The 21,070-nt window shown below is 45.8% G+C and overlaps 4 protein-coding genes across 4 annotated transcripts in view; all 4 read right to left on the bottom strand.

Moving 5' to 3' along the window:
• The window catches only part of LOC309562616 (uncharacterized protein), a 679,009-nt gene that overhangs the window by 177,327 nt on the left and 480,612 nt on the right, over positions 1–21,070 (bottom strand).
• LOC309562834 (uncharacterized protein) lies at positions 564–1,795 on the bottom strand. The gene has a single exon (XM_082267149.1). The coding sequence runs from the start codon at positions 1,652–1,654 to the stop codon at positions 695–697; it is 960 nt and encodes a 319-aa protein (XP_082123275.1). The 5' UTR covers positions 1,655–1,795; the 3' UTR covers positions 564–694.
• LOC309564124 (uncharacterized protein) lies at positions 2,376–6,125 on the bottom strand (the record flags this gene model as incomplete). The annotated part of the gene is made up of 8 exons (XM_082268753.1): positions 5,975–6,125; positions 5,726–5,893; positions 5,436–5,639; positions 3,140–3,331; positions 2,930–3,053; positions 2,716–2,813; positions 2,475–2,626; positions 2,376–2,379 (listed from the first exon to the last, which is right to left on the bottom strand). Exons 1-8 carry the CDS (start codon positions 6,098–6,100, stop codon positions 2,376–2,378), a joined length of 1,068 nt encoding a protein of 355 aa, XP_082124879.1. The 5' UTR covers positions 6,101–6,125.
• The window catches only part of LOC309562621 (uncharacterized protein), a 478,591-nt gene continuing 471,418 nt past the window's right edge, over positions 13,898–21,070 (bottom strand). The window contains exon 15 of the mRNA XM_082266874.1: positions 13,898–15,317. Within this exon, the coding sequence (XP_082123000.1) occupies positions 13,915–15,317 (1,403 nt within the window). The 3' untranslated portion in view covers positions 13,898–13,914. The remainder of the gene's footprint in view (positions 15,318–21,070) is intronic.

The raw sequence follows: 21,070 nt of genomic DNA, 5'->3' as shown, positions 1-21,070 counted from the left end.
GGAATTATGGGAGGAATGATAGATGGATCTATGAAGTGATGGACTTATAATTGGAGTCTACTACAGACGTCCTGAGGTTTATAAGAAGGGGGAGAGTCGGCTGTTCCAAAAAGTATGGAAAAATAAAAACTCTGAGGCACAAGAATAATTAAAACTAAAATCTGAAGGTACGCTTTAATCAATCACCTTACAAAGAATATCATCGTACTGAAAATATCCTGTATACTTTAATATCAATTTGTGTGATAATAAGAAAAATAAACATTGTTAATATGTTTGCAATTTTATCAGGTAAATATGCAATGTCTCATTAAAAAATTTCATATTTGCCACTTTCATCCAGCAGGTGGCACTCACTATGAAAACATTTCCCGCACTCAGGACAGGAAAATTACTTCTCTCTCTCTCTGTAATTTAATTTCCATGGAGACTAATTTCCGCACCCAGGTCAGGAACGTGGCTTCTCTCTTGAATGAGATTTCGGATGTCTGGAGAGATAGGGCTTCTGTGCAAAATATTTCCCGCACGCCGGACAGGAATATGACTTCTGCCCCCATGTGAGATCTGTGATGTCTAGAAAGAGCGGACTTCTGTGCAAAACATTTTCCACACTCATGCCAGGAATACAACTTCTCTCCCATGTGTAGTGTTATCTAATATTTGATTTCCATGGAGATGAATTTCCGCACCCAGGTCAGGAACGTGGCTTCTCTCTTGAGTGAGACTTCTGATGTCTGGAAAGATAGGACTTCTGTGCAAAACATTTCCCGCACTCAGGACAGGAATACCGCTTCTCACCCGTGTGCAGTCTCTGATGAGTGGTAAGAGAGGATTTATGTGAAACACATTTCCCACACTCAGGACAGGAATATGGCTTCTCGCCCGTGTGCAGTCTTAGGTGTGCGGAAAGGATGGACTGCTTTAAAAAACATTTCCCGCACTCAGGGCAGGAATAGAGCCTCTCTCCTGTGTGCAGTTTCTGATGCGCGGAAAGATAGGACTTCTGTGAAAAACATTTACCGCACTCAGGACAGGAAAACGGCTTGTCCCCCGTGTGTAAGCTCAGATGTGCGGAAAGAGAGGATTTCTTAAAAAAACATTTCTCACACTCAGGGCAGCAATACAGCTTCTCCCCCGTGTGCATTCTCTGATGTGTGGAAAGAGAGGACTTCTGTGAAAAACCTTTCCCACACTCAGGACAGAAATGCAACTTTTCACCCGTGTGCAATGTTTGATGTATGGAAAGGCTAAACTTCCGTGAAAAACATTTCCCGCACTCAGGGCAGGAATACGGCTTTTCCCCCGTGTGCAACCTCTGATGTATGGAAAGAGTAAACTTCCTTGAAAAACATTTTCCGCAATCAGGGCAGGAATACGGCTTCTCACCAGTGTGAGTTGTTTGGTGTTCATCTAATTCTGATTTAGCAGCAAAACATTTCCCGCACTCAGGACAGAAATTTAGATTCTCACCCGTGTGTAATCTCTGATGCTTGACTAGAGTGGACTTATGTGAAAAGCATTTTCCGCACTCAGGACAGGAATACGGCTTTTCGCCCGTGTGAGATGGCAGGTGTTTATCCAAGTCTGATTTTATGACAAAACATTTCCCGCACTCAGGGCAGGAATGTGGCTTCTCCCCTGTGTGAGACCTCATGTGAATGGCAAGAGAAGACTTCTGTGAAAAACATTTCCCACACTCAGGGCATGAACACACCTTCTCCCCTGTGTGAGACCGTTTATGCAAATTAAGACGGGACTTGAAGTGGAAATACTTTCCACACTCAGTACAGGAAAATCTCTTGTGTGTTGGAAGGGTGGCACTGTCCCTCACAGTCTGAAGTTCTTCAGGATAAGAGGAATACGATGGTCCGGCACTGTCCCTCACAGTCTGAAGTTCCTCAGGATAAGAGGAATACGATGGTCCGGCACTGTCCCTCACAGTCTGAAGTTCCTCAGGATAAGAGGAATACGATGGTCCGGCACCGTCCCTCACAGTCTGAAGTTCCTCAGGATAAGAGGAATACGATGGTCCGGCACTGTCCCTCACAGTCTGAGGTTCCTCAGGATAAGAGGAATACGATGGTCCGGCACTGTCCCTCACAGTCTGAGGTTCCTCAGGATTAGAGGAATACGATGGTCCCGCACTGTCCCTCACAGTCTGAGGTTCCTCAGGATAAGAGGAATATGATGGTCCATCTAAACTGTGTGGTGCCGGATGGACATTGGAGGTCGCCAAGTTTTCTCCTGGACTATTCCCGATCTGAGAACTCTGATGTTTAAAAAGTTTTGACTTTTGTACAAAGCATTTCCCACACTCAGGACAGGAATATGGCTTCTCATCTGCGTGAGATCCCTGATGTTTAGAAAGATTGGACTTATCTGCAAAACATTTCCCACACTCAGGGCACAAATATGGCTTCTCTCCCGTGTGAGTTATTTTATGAAGATTAAGTTTGGATTTATAATGGTAATACTTCCCGCACTCAGTACAAGAAAACATCTTGGATGACTCCACCATGGTGTCCTGGTACAGATCTTTGTGTGTCTCCTCCATCACCCCATCCTCATCATCCTCCTCTTTTATCTCTTCTTTAACTTCAACTTTAGAATCTCTCAGGTTTCCACTCTGAATATATAATAAAAATGACATCAATGGTAACAATGCAGATAATGTACAGATCCTAATGATACTATCAGTGATTGTTCCTCATCTACCTGATGATGGTGAGGGATGGTGTGACCTTCCTGTGTGGAATCCCGGGAATACAGAGGACGGGGACATCTCTCTGGTGGGTTCCCATTACTGGATCCATCTGTAGGAAACACACACACTGACTGAATACATTGTTTCTATGTGTTTATCAGATGATGGGAGATCTAGGTGGATCCTCCGTACTGCTCTCTCCTTTACAATAAAGTCTCCTCTTACCCGGTGATGTGAGGGGCGGCTGATTCTCCATCATGACGTCCTTGTAGAGATCCTTGTGTCCTTCTAAATACTCCCACTCCTCCATGGAGAAATAGACAGTGACATCCTGACACCTTATAGGAACCTGACACACACAATGATACAGTCACCATCCAGACACATCCCTTGTCTGTTACTGGATAATGTCCCAGAATTCCCAGCACCGCTCACCTCTCCTGTCAGCAGCTCCATCATCTTCTTGGTGACTTCTAGAATCTTCTGCATGTTGTGTCTTGTAGGGATCAGGGATGGCGGTCGGGGGATGATGATGGGATTCTGGATTCTCGAGGATCTTGTGGTCATATTATGAGAGCTCCTTCTTGTCTCATCTTTAGTAGATTTCTTCATTATTACTGTACAGTTCTGTATTTTACAAAAATAAATATCACTCTCCGGGCCGGATCTAGACTGTCTGATGTGGGGGTGCAGTAAAAAGAGAAGAGGATGGGGATAGCAGAGCAAAGGATGGGAGGTCAGCAGACAGTGTACAGGGGGTCAGTAGGGCACAGGATGGGATTAGCAGTTTCTATGGTAGTGTATTCGTTTTGGGACAGTGTACAGGGTCAGCAGGGCAAAGCATAGGAGATCAGCAGAGGAGTGTACAAGAATCGGTAGGACAGTGTACAGGGGTCAGCAGGACAGAGGACAGGAGTCAGTAGGACAGTGTACAGGGTTCAGTAGGATGAGAGGATAAGAGTCAGTAGGGCAGTGTACAGGGGTTAGCAGGGTGAGGATAGGAGTCAGTAGGGCGGTGTACAGGGGTTAGCAGGGTGAGGATAGGAGTCAGTAGGGCGGTGTACAGGGGTTAGCAGGGTGAGGATAGGAGTCAGTAGGGCGGTGTACAGGGGTTAGCAGGGTGAGGATAGGAGTCAGTAGGGCGGTGTACAGGGGTTAGCAGGGTGAGGATAGGAGTCAGTAGGACAGTGTACAGGGTTCAGTAGGACGAGAGGATAGGAGTCAGTAGGGCGGTGTACAGGGGTTAGCAGGGTGAGGATAGGAGTCAGTAGGGCGGTGTACAGGGGTTAGCAGGGTGAGGATAGGAGTCAGTAGGGCGGTGTACAGGGGTTAGCAGGGTGAGGATAGGAGTCAGTAGGGAGGTGTACAGGGGTTAGCAGGGTGAGGATAGGAGTCAGTAGGGCGGTGTACAGGGGTCAGCAGGGTGGAGGACAGGAGTCAGTATGGTAGGGCACACGGGTCAGCAGGACGGAGGATAGGAGTCAGTAGGGCGGTGTACAGGGTTAAGCAGGGTAGTGTACAGTGGTTAGAATGGCATAGGACAGGAGTTAGGGGGTGGAGGATAGAGGTCAGCAGTGCAGTGTACAGAGGGTTCAGCAGGGCTAATGATGGGAGGTCAGCAGGGGAGTGTACAAGAATCGGTAAAGCAGTGTACAGGGGTCAGTAGGGTAGAGGACAGGGGTCAGCAGGGAAAAGGATAGGAGGTCAGCAGGGGAGTGTACAGAAATCAGTAGGGCAGTGTCCAAGGGTCAGCAGAACAGTATACAGGGGGTTAGCAGGGTGGAGGATAGGGGTCAGCAGGGCAGTATACAGGGTGTCAGCAGGGGAGTGTATAGAAATCAGTCTACAGGGGGTCAGTAGGGCAGTGGCCAGCAGGCGGGGAGACAGACAGAGGTAAATAGGGCAGTGTACAGGGGTTAGAAGGGCATAGGACAGGAGTCAGCAGGCTGGAGGACAGGGGTCAGCAGGGCAGAGGACAGGGGTCACTGCTAGCAAGGCACTCGGCAGAGCTTCTTCCATCTGGTGAGGACGGGGTACTTTGACTTATACAAATGTAAATGGGGAGAGCAGGAGAGATCCCAACTATGCCAATGCAGAAGTGGCAGGACCAGTATGGACAGGGTTGGGCAGCAGACTCAGATAGGAAGTGAGTGGCAGTGATCTTTTTTCTCCCACTGCCTAATCCTGAGTCTGGAGGATCACAGTGCAGGGACCCCTGTGCCAGGAGATGTAGCAGCAGTCCCGGGGGACAGAGATGAGGGAGAGGCATGCACAGTTCCCTAGCCGAAGGAAAAGGACCGCCAGTTTAGTGGGGTAGAACCACCTCCATCCAATGATATGATTACAATGTGGTCAGATTTATAGCTCCTTCTAGAAGTCATATAATAGAGTCACTAATGTTTTACCAGTAAGGCTCACTGACCCACCAGTCAATGTTACCCATTGATTTAGCGGTCAGTGGGTGTGGCATGCTGGTAATCATAAGTCTCACTGATTGGACTAAAGCAGACTGGGGAATGCAAAATCTGGTGCAGCTGTGCATGGGAGCCAATCAACTAACAGGGTTTTTGTCAAAGCTTCACTGAATAAGCTGAGGTTAGAACCTGACTGGCTACCATGTACAGCTGCCGAAAATTTTACACTCTCCAGTTTTAGTAAATCCACCCCAAAGTGACTCTGAATACATACGAGTATACAGCGGAGTCAGATTTAACTCCTTCATTAGACTCACCCCTCCAGTCAGCAGGCTGAGGATCTTCAGGGTGAGGTTCAATATCTTCTCATTCCGGCAAAATTCCTTTCTTACAATCTTCACAAAACTCAAAATCTGCTGATTGTCCATCATGACGTCCTTGTAGAGATCCTTGTGTCCTTCTAAATACTCCCACTCCTCCATGGAGAAATAGACAGTGACATCCTGACACCTTATAGGAACCTGACACACACAATGATACAGTCACCATCCAGACACATCCCTTGTCTGTTACTGGATAATGTCCCAGAATTCCCAGCACCGCTCACCTCTCCTGTCAGCAGATGGACCATCATGGTGGTCAGTTCCAGGATCTTCTGCTCTTTGTTCCTCTCAGGTATGGGAGAATGAGGGGGAGGCACCATGGTGGGGCTCTGGGTCCGGCTCCATCCTCCTGAGATTGGCTCCCCACTAGACTTCTTCACTACAACATAATCCTACAGATCAGGAGAAAGATAAACCGATATCAATCATCTGACATCATCTACATGTCTACAATAAGAACATGGTCTACTGACCAGACTAGACAAGAGTGATGTCATGTGACCTCCCAGAATCCTCCTCACCTCTCCAGTCAGCAGGTAGATGATCTCCAGGGTGAGGTTTAGTATCCTCTCAGTCATATGACTCCGACCCCCCTCCATCCTCATTGGTCATGTGATCTATACAGGTTTCTGCCTAGACAGGTAAGAATGATAAATGTTAATGGGAATATACATATATTTATATATATATATATATATATATATATATATATATATATATATATATATATATTGTGGGAGATTAGCTTGGTGGCGGGTATGGATGACCCCTTGGGGGGGTTAGTTACACAGGGAGATAGCCGAGAAGTGGTTGCAAACAACAGTTTGGTTTATTCTTGCAATTTTCTTCACACAATTGCAAGCATCAAAACATCAAAATAAAACACAAAATAAATCCTTGCCACTGTGGGCGGCTACCGTCTCACATACAGGAACCTACCTACGGAGTCTTTCTCCAACCTACTGTTGGGCAAACTTTGTAGTGTCCTACAGCAGACACTCAATAGTCCATTTCTTTTCTCTTCACATAACAAATGTCCATTGAACATGTCCCTTTTCCTCTTTACATTGAACATGTCCCTTTGTTTGTCTCTTCACATAGCAAACAGTTAATTTATTTCTTCCACATAGAAACAATCCCAGACCTCACCTTGAGTAGTCTTCACACTTTTTACCCTCCTCAGCACACATCGCTTCAGGAGGTCTTCTCCCATGCTCACACAGCGTCGGGAGGCATTCATCTGACTGTCCTCCTCTCCCCAGCTTCACACAGCGTCAGGAGGCAGTAATCCTTCTCCCATGCCTCACACAGTGTCGGGAGGCACACATCTGACTGTCCTCCTCTCCCCAGCTTCACACAGCGTCAGGAGGCAGCAATCCTTCTCCCAGGCTTCACACAGCGTCGGGAGGCACACATCTGACTGTCCTCCTCTCCCCAGCTCACACAGCGTCAGGAGGCAGCAATCAATAGACTTCCTTTGGACAAATTATAGAGGTCTTAACTTCCTCATTCCGAACAGCTGAAGGCCTTTCAACTTCCTTAAGCCGTCCTGGCTACTTTTTCAGCCGACACCCTATAGTAATTGGTGAACTTTCTAAACCAGGTGGAAATATATCTCCTGTCTGTGACTACATCCACAGATTTACCTGACTTCCTGTCAATATATACATATATATATATGTTGGGAAATGTTCTGCCCATGAAGGAGTTAATCTAGGTTTCCACATTATTTATGTGCGTATGATCATCTGCTGGAGATAAAATATGTCCCCCCTCCCCATCCCCCGCCGATAAAAGTGGTATAATCCATTAGTACACACTGATGAGGTGAGAAAGTGATTGATCGGAAAGGTGACACATCTCCAAAACTTAGAGAATGTTCCGACCCCGTAAACGGGGGAAAGTTCTGCCCCTGGATGGGTTCCACACTATATATGTGTATCATCATCAGCTGGAGATAAAAGAGGTCACAGTGACTTTTGAGGAAGAGGACGGACATGCCGGGGAGGGTTACTGGGTATAAATAGAATATAAAATCTTATTACCTCCTCTGCTGCCACTTCCAGCAATGTCTCCTCTCTACTTCCTCCCGACTCACCTCTCACCTGGAACTTCCTATTTATACCTGACATAACTTCCTATCTGTACCTGACATCACTTCCTGTCTTCCATAGCATCGGCTATGAGGAAAGACTACAAACACTGAACTGGAGAAGAGACGATTGAGGGGGGATATGATATCAATGTACAAATACTGTACTGGTGACCCTAGCATAAGGAACAAACTATTCAGAGAAAGGAGATACAATAAGACACGTGGCCACTCACTAAAACTAGAGGAAAAACGGTTTAACCTTAAAATACGTAGGGTGTTCTTTACTGTCAGAGCAGTAAGGATGTGGAATTCTCTTCCACAAGCAGTCGTATCAGCAGGGAGCATCTATAGTTTCAAAAAACTATTAGATGGGCACCTTAAAAACCACAACATACAGGGGTATACAATGTACGGTTAACAGCAAACACGCACACATCATAGGTTGAACAGGATGGACTGATGTCTTTTTTCGACCTCACAAACTATGTAACCATAGAGACTTCCTGTCTGGGTAAAAAATAAATCCCCGCCTTGCGTAGCTCAGAGGAACTGAAGACCCAGAGAAACGTTTAGTAGTGTGATAATGTCTCGACCTGTAGATTTACGAGGTGTATCATGACGTGGGATCTCGTCAATTTTTTTTCCTTTTTCAATTATGTCTTCTCTGCCGTCTGTACTTTGTGATGAGGTCATCAAGTGTGACCTGCCTATACCAGAAAATGATTGGGTTAAACCTTGAGGAGATCACATTGACAAGGAGATGGAGGAAGGGAGATCTCGAATCATCTCTATCAATGTTCCTGTTGGGAGAATAAAGTTTGATGGTTCACTGGATGTTACTCGTTACTGCTGTTCATTGTGTGGATCTTAAAATACAACACTGTGAGGATTATCATCTATGTAACTGACAGTTGGGGCGGCCCTTGTTATCCACGGAACCCAACTGGGTGAAGGCACTGGTGCTTATTAAAGGCTTTACTTCCTAATACCCCCCAGGGGGCATCACAACACACCATTAGCCTGCAGAAGGTGTAAAAATAGGGTTACAGTCTCATAATGGCCTTCTGTTTAGTTATTGGGGTGTTACAGAGATTGGGGGAGACTTGAGGAAAAAACATGAGGAGAAAAACAGCACCACACCATAATCCCCCCTCCACCAAATGATTTGGACCAGTGCACAAAGCATTTTGGACAATTTCATGCTCTCAACTTAGTGGGACGAGTTTAGGGGATGGTTCCTTCCTGTTCCAACATGACTGCACACCATTGCACAAAGCAAGGTCCATAAAGACATGGAAGAGCGAGTTTGGGGTGAGGGAACTTGACTGGCCTCGCAGTCTCCGCACTACTTAATACTAAAGGTGTTCTATCGGGTTGAGGTCAGGACTCTGTGCAGGAAAGTCAAGTTCCTCCGCCCCAAATTCGCTCATCCATGTCTATGGATCTTGCTTTGTGCACTGGTTGGCAGTCATGCTGGAACAGGAAGGGGCCATCCCCAAATTGTTCCCATAATGTTGGGAGCATGGAGTTGTCCAAAATGTCTTGGTATGCTGATGCCTTAAGAGTTCCCTATACTGGAACTAAGGGGCCAAGGACTACTCCCCAAACTGTTCCCACAAGGTTGGAATTATGAAATTGTCCAAAATGCCTTGGCATGCTGACGCCTTAAGAGTTCCCTTCACTGGAACTAAGGGGCCAAGCCCAACCCCTGAAAAACAACTCCACACCAAAATCCCCCCTCCACCAAATGATTTGGATCAGTGAACAAAGCAAGGTCCATAAAGACATGGATGAGCAAGTTTGGGGTGGAGGAACTTGACTGGCCTTAAGAGTTCCCTTCACTGGAACTAAGGGGCCAAACCCAACCCCACACCATAACCCCCTCCACCAAATGATTTAGACCAGTGAACAAAGAAAGGCCCATAAAGACATGGATGAGGAAGTTTGGAGTGAAGGGACTTGACTGGCCTTAAGAGTTACCTTCACTGGAACTAAGGGGCCAAGCCCAACCCCTGAACAACAACATAATTCCTCCTCCACCAAATGATTTGGACCAGTGAACAAAGCAAGGTCCATAAAGACATGGATGAGCAAATTTGGGGTGAGGGAACTTGACTGGCCTCAGAGTCTCCGCTCTAAATAATCCCAAAGGTGTTCTATCGAGTTGAGGTCAGGATTCTGTGCAGGTCAGTCAAGTTCCTCCACCCCAAACTCGCTCATCCATGTCTTTATGGACCTTGCTTCGTGCACTGGTGCGCAGTCATGTTGGATCCCCAAACTGTTCCCACAAAGTTGGGAGCATGAAATTGTCCAAAATGTCTTGGTATGCTAAAGCCTTAAGAGTTCCCTATACTGGAACTAAGGGGCCAAGGACTCCTCCCCAAACTGTTCCCACAGGGTTGGGACTATGAAATTGTCTAAAATGTCTTGGCATGCCTACGCCTTAAGAGTTGCCTTCACTGGAATTAAGTTCCACCAAATGATTTGGACCAGTGAACAAAGCAAGGTCCATAAAGACATGGATGAGCAAGTTTGGGGAACAAGTTTGGGGTGGAGGAACTTGACTGGCCTTAAGAGTTCCCTTCACTGGAACTAAGGGGCCAAGCCCAAACCCTGAAAAACAACCCCACACCATAATCCCCCCTCCACCAATTGATTTGGACCAGTTCATATAAAAATGTTCTTGAGACCAACACAACTTTATTTAGTGTCCTGCAAAACAATGATTGATTTTATTATCCATATAATCAAAAGCAAAAAAAAATATTCAAAAGACAATTAAAAAAAAAAATAGACTTTCCTCCTAGTTTTTACAATGACGGAGCAGAAAAATGGGCACATTGTATTCTCCGATTTGGCTAATTAATAACGAGATTACAATTACAGATTTGGTACAAAGAAAAACAAAGACATCTACATCAACATAAAGGCATTCTTTATCATATACATGAAGAGCATTTTTTAATACAATGCTCCAAAAGGCAACAAAAATAAACATAAAAAAGGAGAATTTAGTTATTTAGGCATGAGAAGTGTTATTAAAGGAACAATTTTTAATAAAAATAAAACACCCCCCCCCCCTCCCAATGATCCCAGAAAGCACGAGGTACGGGCATCATTTACTCAGGCTCTGTTCACATCTTGGCGTCCTGAATCTCGGGCAGAATTGCGGCGATTCTGCCCGCGCTCCCTAATTACAACAATCGTGGGACCCCAGAGTAATCTTCATCACTTCCAATGGCACCCCGATCGTGGCGTGATTCTTCCACGATTGCGGTAAAATCGCGCAAACAGAATCATGGGACGCCTGTCGCCCAAAAAAGTACAAAAACTGGGGGCTGATTACAAAATGACCAATGGGTGTTGCCAATGATGGAAGAAGAAAGGTAGAGCCAAGGGAAGAGGACCAGGATGTACGCGGTATGTCAAAGGAATTTGAATGACGTATTTTCAATGTCCCAATTAAAGAATATTGTGTACCCAGCCATCAGGAAGATGTTAACAGAAAATATAGGGAGTAGGACATGGGTGTCGCCAATTATGGAAGTAGAATGGTTGAGAAAGGAGAAGAGCACCAGGGAGTACAAGGTATGTCCAAGGCATTTAGGATTATGCATCTCCAATGTTCTGATTTAAGTATTTCCTGTACCCAAACATCAGGAAAAAGGCACTGAAGTTAACATAGCAGGTGGGAGAAAGGCATTAGTGTAATCAATGATAGAAGCAGAAGGCATACGAGGTATGTCAAAAGGTACGTAGATGACGTATATCCACGTCCTGATAAAAGTATTTTCTTTGCCCAGCTATCAGGAAGAAGATACTGAGGTTAACAAAGCAGATGGGGGTCTAAGACATGGGTGTCGCCCATGACAGAAGCAGAATGGCTGAGGAAGGGGAAAAGCATCAGGGCGAACAAGGTATGTCCAAGGACCTTAAGATGAACAAGGTCCTGATTTTAATTTTTTCTGTACCCAACCATCAGGAAGAGGACACTGAGGTTATCAGGGCAAATGGGGAGTAAATCATGGATGTCACCAATGATAGAAGCTGAATGGCTGAGCCCGGGGAAGAGCACCAGGGTGTATGAGTTATGTCCAAAACAATTTAGGATTACGCATATGTTAAATGTCTTGATTAAATAATTTTCTGTGTCCAACAATCAGGAAGAAGGCAGTGAGGGTAAAAGTTCAAATAGGGAGCAAATCATGGGTGTCACCAATTTTTGAAGCAGAATGGTTGATCCAGGGGAGGAGTACCAGGGCATACGAGGTATGTCCAAGCAGCTTACGATCATGCATGTCCAATGTCCTGCTTAAAGTATTTTCTGTACCCAGTAATTAGGAAGAGGACACTGATGTTAACAGGGAAGATAGGGACTAGGACATGGGTGTCGCCAATGATAGAAGCAGAATGGCTGAGGAAGGGGAAAAGGACCAGGGTGTATGAGGTATGTCAAAGGTACTTAAGATGACTCGTGTCCAACGTCTTAAAGTATTTTCTGTACTCAGTTAATCAGGAAGAGGATACTAAAGGTTAACAAAGTAAGACATGGGTGTCACCAATGATAGAAGCAGAATGGCTGAGGAATGGGAAGAGCACCAAGGCATATGAGGTATGTCAAAGATACTTAGATGACGTATATCTACGTCCTGATTAAAGTATTTTCTTTGCCCAGTTATCAGGAAGAGGATACTGAGGTTAACATAGCAGATGGGGACTAGGGACTAAGACATGGGTGTCGCCCATGACTAAAGCAGAATGTCTGAGAAAGGGGAAAAGCATCAGGTCGTATAGGTATGTCCAAGGAACTTAGGATGAACAATGTCCTGATTTAAGTATTTTCTGTACCCAACCATCGGGAAGAGGACAGTGAGGTTACCAGGGCAAAAGGGGAGTAAAGCATGGATGTCACCAATGATAGAAGCAGAATGGCTGAGAAAGGGGAAGAGCACCAGGGCATACAAGGTATGTCCAAGGTACTTAGATGATGTATATCCAACATCCTGATTAAAGTATTTTCTGTACACATCCATCAGGAAGAAGGCAGCGAGGGTAACAGATCAGATGGGGAGTAAATTATTAATGTCACCAAGAATAGAAGCAGAATGGCAGAGGAAGAGTACCGGGGCATACTAGGTATGCCCAAGGTACTTAGATGACGTACTGTATATACAACGTCCTAATTAAAGTATTTTCTGTACCCAGCCGTCAGGAAGAAGATTGGCCCCCAAGTTCCAGTGAAGGGAACTCTTAAGGGGTCAGCATACCAAGACATTTTGGACAACTTCATGCTCCCAACTTTGTGGGAACAGTTTGGGGATGGCCCCTTCCTGGAACCATCCAAAATGTCTAGGCTGACACTTAAGAGTTCCTGTCACTGGAACTAAGGGGCCAAGCCCAACCCCTGAAAAACAACCCCGCACCATAATCCCCTCTCCACCAAATAATTTGGACCAGTGCACAAAGCAAGATCGATAAAGACATGGATGAGTGAGTTTGGGGCGGAGGAACTTGGAGGTGTGGGTTTTTTTTCAGGGGTTGGGCTTGGCCCCTTAGTTCCAGTGAAGGGAACTCTTAAGGCGTCAGCATACCCAGACATTTTGGACAATTTTGTGCTCCCAACTTTGTGGGAAGAGTTTGGGGATGGCCCCTTCCTGTTCCAACATGACTGCGCACCAGTGCACAAAGCAAGATCCATAAAAGACATGAATGAGCCAGTTCGGGGTGGAGGAACTTGACTGGCCTGAACTCAACCCATTAGGACACCTTTGGGAGGAATAAGAGTGCAGACTGCGAGCCGGGCCTTCTCTACATCTTTAGTGCCTGACCTCACAAATGCACTTCTGGAAGAATGGTGAAACATTCCCATAGACACTCCTAAACCTTGTGGACGGCCTTCCCAGAAGAGTTGAAGCTGTTATAGCTGCAAAGGGTGGGCCAACTCAATATTGAACCCTACGGACTAAGACTGGGATGGTTATATTTCATAGGCAATTTCTAATCTTTAGGCTTTTTATTCTATGATATTTTATGTGGTTTTATTTTTCAGCCCTGATGAAGGGGAATGCCGACCACCGAAACGAGTTGGCTTTCTCGATTCTAATTTTTTGCCCCCCCCCCCCCCGGCAACAAAGACTTTTAAGAGACTTGTGGGGCTCTCATCCCTCTTCACCCTCTCCTGGCAGAGAAATTTGAAGTCTTGAAGTCTGACTACCTTATAAAATGTTTCTTCCATTATAAAGATCAGAGGAGCGCTCAGCCATGCCTTTTCTGGGTGTATATCAAAGAGTGAGATCCCTCATGTATGCAAAATCTGATTCATATCGAAGACATTTCCCGCACCTGATGGGTTTTCTGATGTTCGGTAAGACAAAACTTTCGTGAAAAACATTTCCCGCACTCAGGACAGCAGTGTGGTTTCTCACCAGTGTGCTTCATCTGATGTCTGTTAAGATGGGTCTTCACTGAAAAACATTTCCCGCACTCAAGGCAGGAATATGGTCTCTCCCCCGTGTGGATTCTTTGATGAGCAACAAGGTCTCCGCTCCGTGTAAAACATTTCCCGCACTCAGCGCAGGAATACGGCCTCTCTCCTGTGTGGGATCTTTGATGAACAACAAGTTGTGAGTTGCGTTTAAAACATTCTCCGCACTCAGGACAAGGGTATGGCTTCACATCCGTGTGCAATCTCTGATGACTGTATAGATGGCACTTCATATAAAAATGTTTCCCGCACTCAGTGCAGGAATATGGCCTCTCCCCTGAGTGAGACCTTTGATGCATAACAAGTTCTGATTTCTGTGGATAACATTTCCCACACTCAGCACAGGAATATGGCCTTTCCCCGGTGTGTATTCTCTGGTGCCTGGAAAGGTTACATGCTTTGGAAAAACATTTCCCGCACTCAGAGCAGGAATACGGCTTCTCCCCTGTGTGAGACCTCTGATGTACAGTAAGCTCGGTTTTACGTAGAAAACATTTCCCGCACTCAGAACAAGAAAACGTTTTTTCCCCCGTGTGAGACATTTGGTGTGAGACAAGTTCAAATTTACTTCCAAAACATTTCCCGCACTCAGGACAGGAATACGGCTTCTTCCCTGTGTGAGATCTCTGATGTATAACCAGCCCTATTTTCTGTACGTAACATTTCCCGCACTCTGCACAGGCATACGGCTTCTCCCCCGTGTGCAGTCTCTGATGTCTGATAAGGTTGCACCCCTTTGAAAAACATTTCCCGCACTCAGGGCAGGAATACGGCTTCTCCCCAGTGTGAGATCTCTGATGTACAACAAGGTCTGTTTTACTTACAAAACATTTCCCGCACTCAGAACAGGAATGAAGCTCCGCTCCCCTGTGAGATCTCTGATGTACCACAAGATGATATTTATATAGAAAACATTCCCCGCACATAGGACAGGAATGGAGCTCCTCCCCCGTGTGAGATCGCTGATGTACAGTTAGACTTAGTTCTGAGCTAAAACGTTTCCCACACCCGGGACAGATGAAGGTCTTCTCCCCCTGGATTCCGGCCCCGTCCCTCACAGTATGAGGTTGCTCAGAGTCAGAGGGATTCCATGGTCTATCTACACTGTGAAGTCCACCATCCATAGTGGAGCTCATCGTCTTTTCTCCTCCACAATCTCCTGTGATGTCCTCATCTTCCATTTTACAACCCGGAGATAAAGTGAGACGGTCCTTTGAGGGTTTCTCCATGGCATGTCCTGGAAAAATATAAAAACATCATCAATAGATCTGAGAGGGTTCCATCAAGATTCCACCTGGATCAGGTAGATATGAGGGAGCAGATGTTCTCTGTGGATGTCCCAACCAGCTGCGACTCTCCCCCCTCTTCAGTCAAAGGGCCTTTGGTCCTCCTCCCAGATCACTTCTACATTTACACAGCCTTGTGATAGGAGAAGGAACCCATGGGGACTCGAGAATGTATTATGGCTCACCTGTGCTGATCTCTGTAGGAGTGTCCTCCTCTATGAATGTCCTCGTTATTCCATCCTCCTCCATAGACTGCTGATCATCCCTCACATACGTCTCTTCTTCTTCTTCACCCTCAACTTTTATTTTAATCAGATCTTCATCCTAAAGCAACAGAATGGCAGAAAATAACATCTGTAACATAGAAGGATTTAGGATGTGAGATCACATAGAAAATATCATCTTGTAGAGTTCACACATCGTCTCCACATGTCAGAGCGTTCAATCGCTTTATGTTCTCGACCCTCAACTCCACCCACCTGATGATGGTGAAGGATGGTGTGACCTTCCTGTGTGGAATACCGGGAATAGAGAGGACGGGGACATCTCTCTGGTGGGATTCTGGTATTCGGTGGCTCCATCATATCCTTGTGTCCTTCTGAATACTCCTCCATCACTCCATACTCCTCATCCTCCTCTTTATACTCTTCTTTAACAACAATATTATCATCCCCGAGATTTCCACTCTGAATATATAATAAGAAAATAATTTTAACAAACAACCTTGGGTATAAATCATAACTATAAATAATTGTTCCTCATCTACCTGATGATGGTGGGGGATGGTGTGACCTTCCTGTGTGGAATCTCGGGAATACAGAGGACGGGGACATCTCTCTGGTGGGTTCCCATTACTGGATCCATCTGTAGGAAACACACACACTGACTGAATACATTGTTTCTATGTGTTTATCAGATGATGGGGGGATCTAGGTGGATCCTCCGTACTGCTCTCTCCTTTACAATAAAGTCTCCTCTTACCCGGTGATGTGAGGGGCGGCTGATTCTCCATCATGACGTCCTCGTAGAGATCCTTGTGTCCTTCTAAATACTCCCACTCCTCCATGGAGAAATAGACAGTGACATCCCGACACCTTATAGGAACCTGACACACACAATGATACAGTCACCATCCAGACACATCCCTTGTCTGTTACTGGATAATGTCCCAGAATTCCCAGCACCGCTCACCTCTCCTGTCAGCAGCTCCATCATCTTCTTGGTGACTTCTAGAATCTTCTCCATGTTGTGTCTCTCAGGTTTTAGGGAGTCAAATGGAGGCACTGTGATGGTCATATGATCACCTGACTTCACCAGAGGAAATCTCTGTATTGGAGAACCAATAGGAATATCATGTTAGAATCCCAGAATCCTCCTCATCTCTCAGGCCAGGTCTGTGTTTTATTAATAGAGATAAGAGTGATGTCATGTGACCTCCCAGAATCCTCCTCACCTCTCCGGTCAGGTCTGTGTATTATTAATAGAGATAAGAGTGATGTCATGTGACCTCCCAGAATCCTCCTCACCTCTCCGGTCAGGTCTGTGTATTATTAATAGAGATAAGAGTGATGTCATGTGACCTCCCAGAATCCTCCTCACCTCTCTGCTCAGCTGGTAGATGATCTCCAGGGTGAAATCCAGTACTATCTCGGTAATGCGACTCCGGACCTCCTCCATCCTCATTTTTGCAGTCATGTGGTCTACACAGGTTTCTGCCTAGACAAGGTATCAATGATAATTGACAATAGAAAATGATCTGGATTCTATTGGATGTATAATAATAATAATAATAATAATAATATGTGAATGGGTTGGGGGGAGGGGTGATATGAAGGTTGCCCGTTCTAGAAGAAGATTCGTGATCTTACAGAAGGGTATCTCCAAATTTCCATTGGTAGACACTTTGGAAGAAGTCATAATTACCAAACAGATGGTTTATCGTAATATGGCTTTCAATGGAATTCAGCTTAATCCCAGGGAAGGGGATTCTGACAACTTGCTTTTGCAAAATTATGCCAAATGGACCTTGGGGCTACTATACCTCCTGTCCTGAATGACCACATAGGTTTTGCCCCGTTTTCTATAACATATGGGTAACCAACCTCATTCTTCATAAATAGTGTTTCCTCCTTGCATTTGGTGTCTATATTGTATATGTAGCACCCAGTTCCCCTTTTTTGAGATTGACGAGGACCCCCTGGGTGGCTTGGTGAGCTCTTATTTTAAACCTCAGGGTAAGATCCTTGACTCTGAGCAATGGAAGAAATTTGGGGAGAGTATTTTAGAACATTTAAGAAGGGGATGGTGATAGGAATTTGGGCATAGTATAACCAAAAGGCAACACAAATTTAACTCCACATTTCTAACTACAGCCAATACAGAAAAAAGGGCCTTTAGGCCAAAACTGGCAATCTGTGCTCTTCAGACTGTAAAACGTCACCAGACGGCACGTATACCATAAGAATGAGCCGCTCTAATTCTCTTCAGCTTGTACCCAGATCGATAGGACAGTGGTCATCTCAAGATGTTCCATGAAGGCAACCATCTTCGAGCTCCACTCCTCCTAGATGTACCCCTCCACTAAGGAAGTGTATATGTTGGGAGGCCCACTAGTGTCTAGGTTGTTAACAAAGTTCCTGTTGCTACAAGGACCTCTGACCAAATACCGTATATACTTGAGTATAAGCCGACCCGAATATAAGTGAAGGGAACCTAATTTTACCACAAAAAAGTGGGAAAGCTTATTGGCTCGAGTATAAGTCTAGGGTGGGAAATGCAGCAGCTACAGCTACTGGACCCAACTGGACCACCACGAGACACAAAACAAGGGCTGCGGGCATGGTACAGGAGATGGTATAGGCATGGCACAGGTCATGGTGTAGGCATGGCAAAGGTCATGGTACAGGCATGGCACAGGTCATGGTACAGGAGATGGTATAGACATGGCACAGGTGATGGTATAGACATGGCACAGTAGGTATAGGCATGGCACAGTAGGTACAGGCATGGCACAGTAGGTACAGGCATGGCACAGGAGATGCAGTGCTGTGGGCATGGTACAGAAGAATGAGGAAATGCAGGGGCTGTGGAGGAGTCTCACTTACCTGTCGGTGAGGTGCCTTAGATTTAAAAATGGCGCCGCTCAGCGCCAACACGTCACTGCGCATGTGCCGCCGATGCTCGGGAAAGCCCGTACACGTTCGGCTATTTCCGTCCATGCAGTGCATGCACGGTGACATGTTGGCGCCGGGGGGCGCCATTTTTAAAAAGTAAGTCAGCCAGTGACTCGAGTATAAGCCGAGGGGGGCTTTTTGAGCATAAAAAAACATGCTGAAAAACTCGGCTTATACTCGAGTATATACAGTAGTTTTGCAAAGACGGCTTGCAAAAACACCACCTCATCCCACCAGTCTCCACATATAGACTACTGAGGGTTCTCTTTACAGGTCCCAGGTTGGATAGGAGCACTACTCACGGCCACCCAGACACAATTACCTAACTGTCACAGCTGGAGCCAGCGAGACACAAGTACCCCCGTATTCTATCGGGTGCACCAGGGAGCTTACTATCACCATTCTGACTGACCCCTGTAGCTGATCCCCACCACTCACGTCCTGAAAACTATTACTAAATGTACTCGCCACAAAGAAAAAAACATCTTCTGATTTGTGTGTCGGAGACTAGGCCCAACCCAAGGGACAGTCCTTTCTGATTTAATCACAGCGGTGATCAAATACCACCAAAAACAACACTAAATGATAAAAATGTCATATGGGTACAGTGTAGCATGACCGCATAATTGTCATTCAAAGTGCGGCAGCGCTGAAAGCTGGCCTGGGCAGGAAGGGGGTGAAAGTTCCCGGAAGGCAAGTGGTTAAATTCTTTCGGAGACTTCTTTTCCCGCATTTCTCACAGGTGGGGCAGCCCAGTGAAAGAAATGGGCTGCCCTACCCACGACGTGCACGTGCAAACGCGCCCACACAAATCTGAACCCAACCTTAGTAGCGACATAGAATATAGTGATTTCAGAGAACATATAGCTTCCATGGACATTTGCTCAACAATTTAGGGACTTAGTAAAAAATAAAAATGCGTTATAAGTGCGCAGTTGAGATGACAGCGAATGAGGGTGTTTACATGCCATGGCCGCGAAGCTTAACCCCCAGCAGCAAAAACTATCCAACATAACGCAATCGGCCGGCTGCAAGCCTGCTACACATCGCCCATTCAAGCAAGTGGAGAAGCACCACAAATACCCCACAACCGCGTGCATTGCAGCACGCTTGTTCGGCAAAAATGGGGTTAAAGAAGGTGGTGAGGTAGTGTTATATTACTTTCTCACTGCCTCTGAAAAGCGACCTGAATGCAGATCACTTTGCAGAGGAGTGGTGGGTTAAAATGCAGGACTCCATCTGGGCTTAGTCAAACAAATCGTAAAAAAAATAAATAAAAAATGAAAAACAGTCTAAAAGGTTAAAAGTGGAGTGCAGGGTCTGGTAGTGAAAGGGCTAAACCCTGAAAAATCCACCCCCCCCCCACCAGTAATACAAGTGGTAAGGCCAGTGATGGGGAGCCTTGGCACCCCAGATGTTTTGTAATGACATTTCCCATGATGCTCATGCACTCTGCAATGTGGTTGAGTATCATGGGAAATGTAGTTCCAAAACATCTGGGGTGCCAAGTTTCCCATCACTGGATCAAGGATGAGGTGGGAAGGTGACTGGTGGGAAAGGTGGCCCATCTCCAAAATGAGGAGAATGTTCCGGTCCCGTAAGTGGGGGAATGTTCTGACCCTAAAGGGGCTAATCTAGGTTTCCACAGGTTTTCCAGGGTGAGGTTTAGTATCTTCTCAGTCATGTGACTTCGGTCCTCCTCCATCCTTATTGGTCATGTGATCTATAGGGGTTTCCTGTAGACCAATAATTGATGAGAGAATGATGTGGACTGTACTGGTTGTACAATATTAGGATGGGTGTGTATGGAGGATAATATGAGGGTTTCTATCAGGGAAGAACGTCCCCCATGGGGTTGCCACCTCATCCCTTTGAACCCGAACACATATGAATTACACAGGTTCTGGGGATAATTTAATGCAGATAAAGCACCAAGTGAGCTTGATTGCCACCTTAATCAGCCGCAGAACCTGTGTAATTAATGTGTTCGGGTTTGATGGGATGAGGCGGCAAACATAGGTCCCACAGAGGAACATTCCTTTTAGCATTTGTAATGGTTTTAGGGTCAAGGCCGTCTCTAATCCTTTATGTCTATAGAACCGTGACAGAATCCGGACACCGCGACTGGGTATCTCCGCCAGTAACCTGCTTCCTAAGCTCTGGAACACGGGATCCGTGAATCTGGCTATAGTTACCCCAAGAACTCGACAGTACAAGCTTTGGAGTCAACCAGAATCAAACTGTTTATTCAAACACAAAGCACAAGGAGATGAACACTTCTGGGACAACCCCTCCCCCTTAGTCAATCCACACAACATACACATCCCATAATAACAATAACAATGGAATGCAGGTATTTAGCAACAACAAGCCCCCACCCCACTAGCAAGAGTCTGATTAGTGCAGAGCAGACCTGACTGGGGTTTTCAGTCACCCTGTGCCCCGAATAGACACAGGGTGACTTACACATAGGAAGGACTGGGGAAACTGGACAAGGAGTCTCCCAAACTCCCTAAAGCAATCTGGGTTCC

This window comes from Pelophylax lessonae (genome assembly GCF_965119305.1).
Source record: "Pelophylax lessonae genome assembly, chromosome: 9".
NCBI classification, from domain to species: Eukaryota; Metazoa; Chordata; class Amphibia; order Anura; family Ranidae; genus Pelophylax; species Pelophylax lessonae.
Note: the sequence above shows the minus strand (reverse complement) of the source record. Positions and strands in the feature narration are given on the sequence as shown.

Coding starts and splice junctions, on each gene's coding strand:
- LOC309562834 (XM_082267149.1), bottom strand. CDS start 1,654: ATGAGGTCTCACACAGGGGAGAAGCCACATTCCTGCCCTGAGTGCGGG.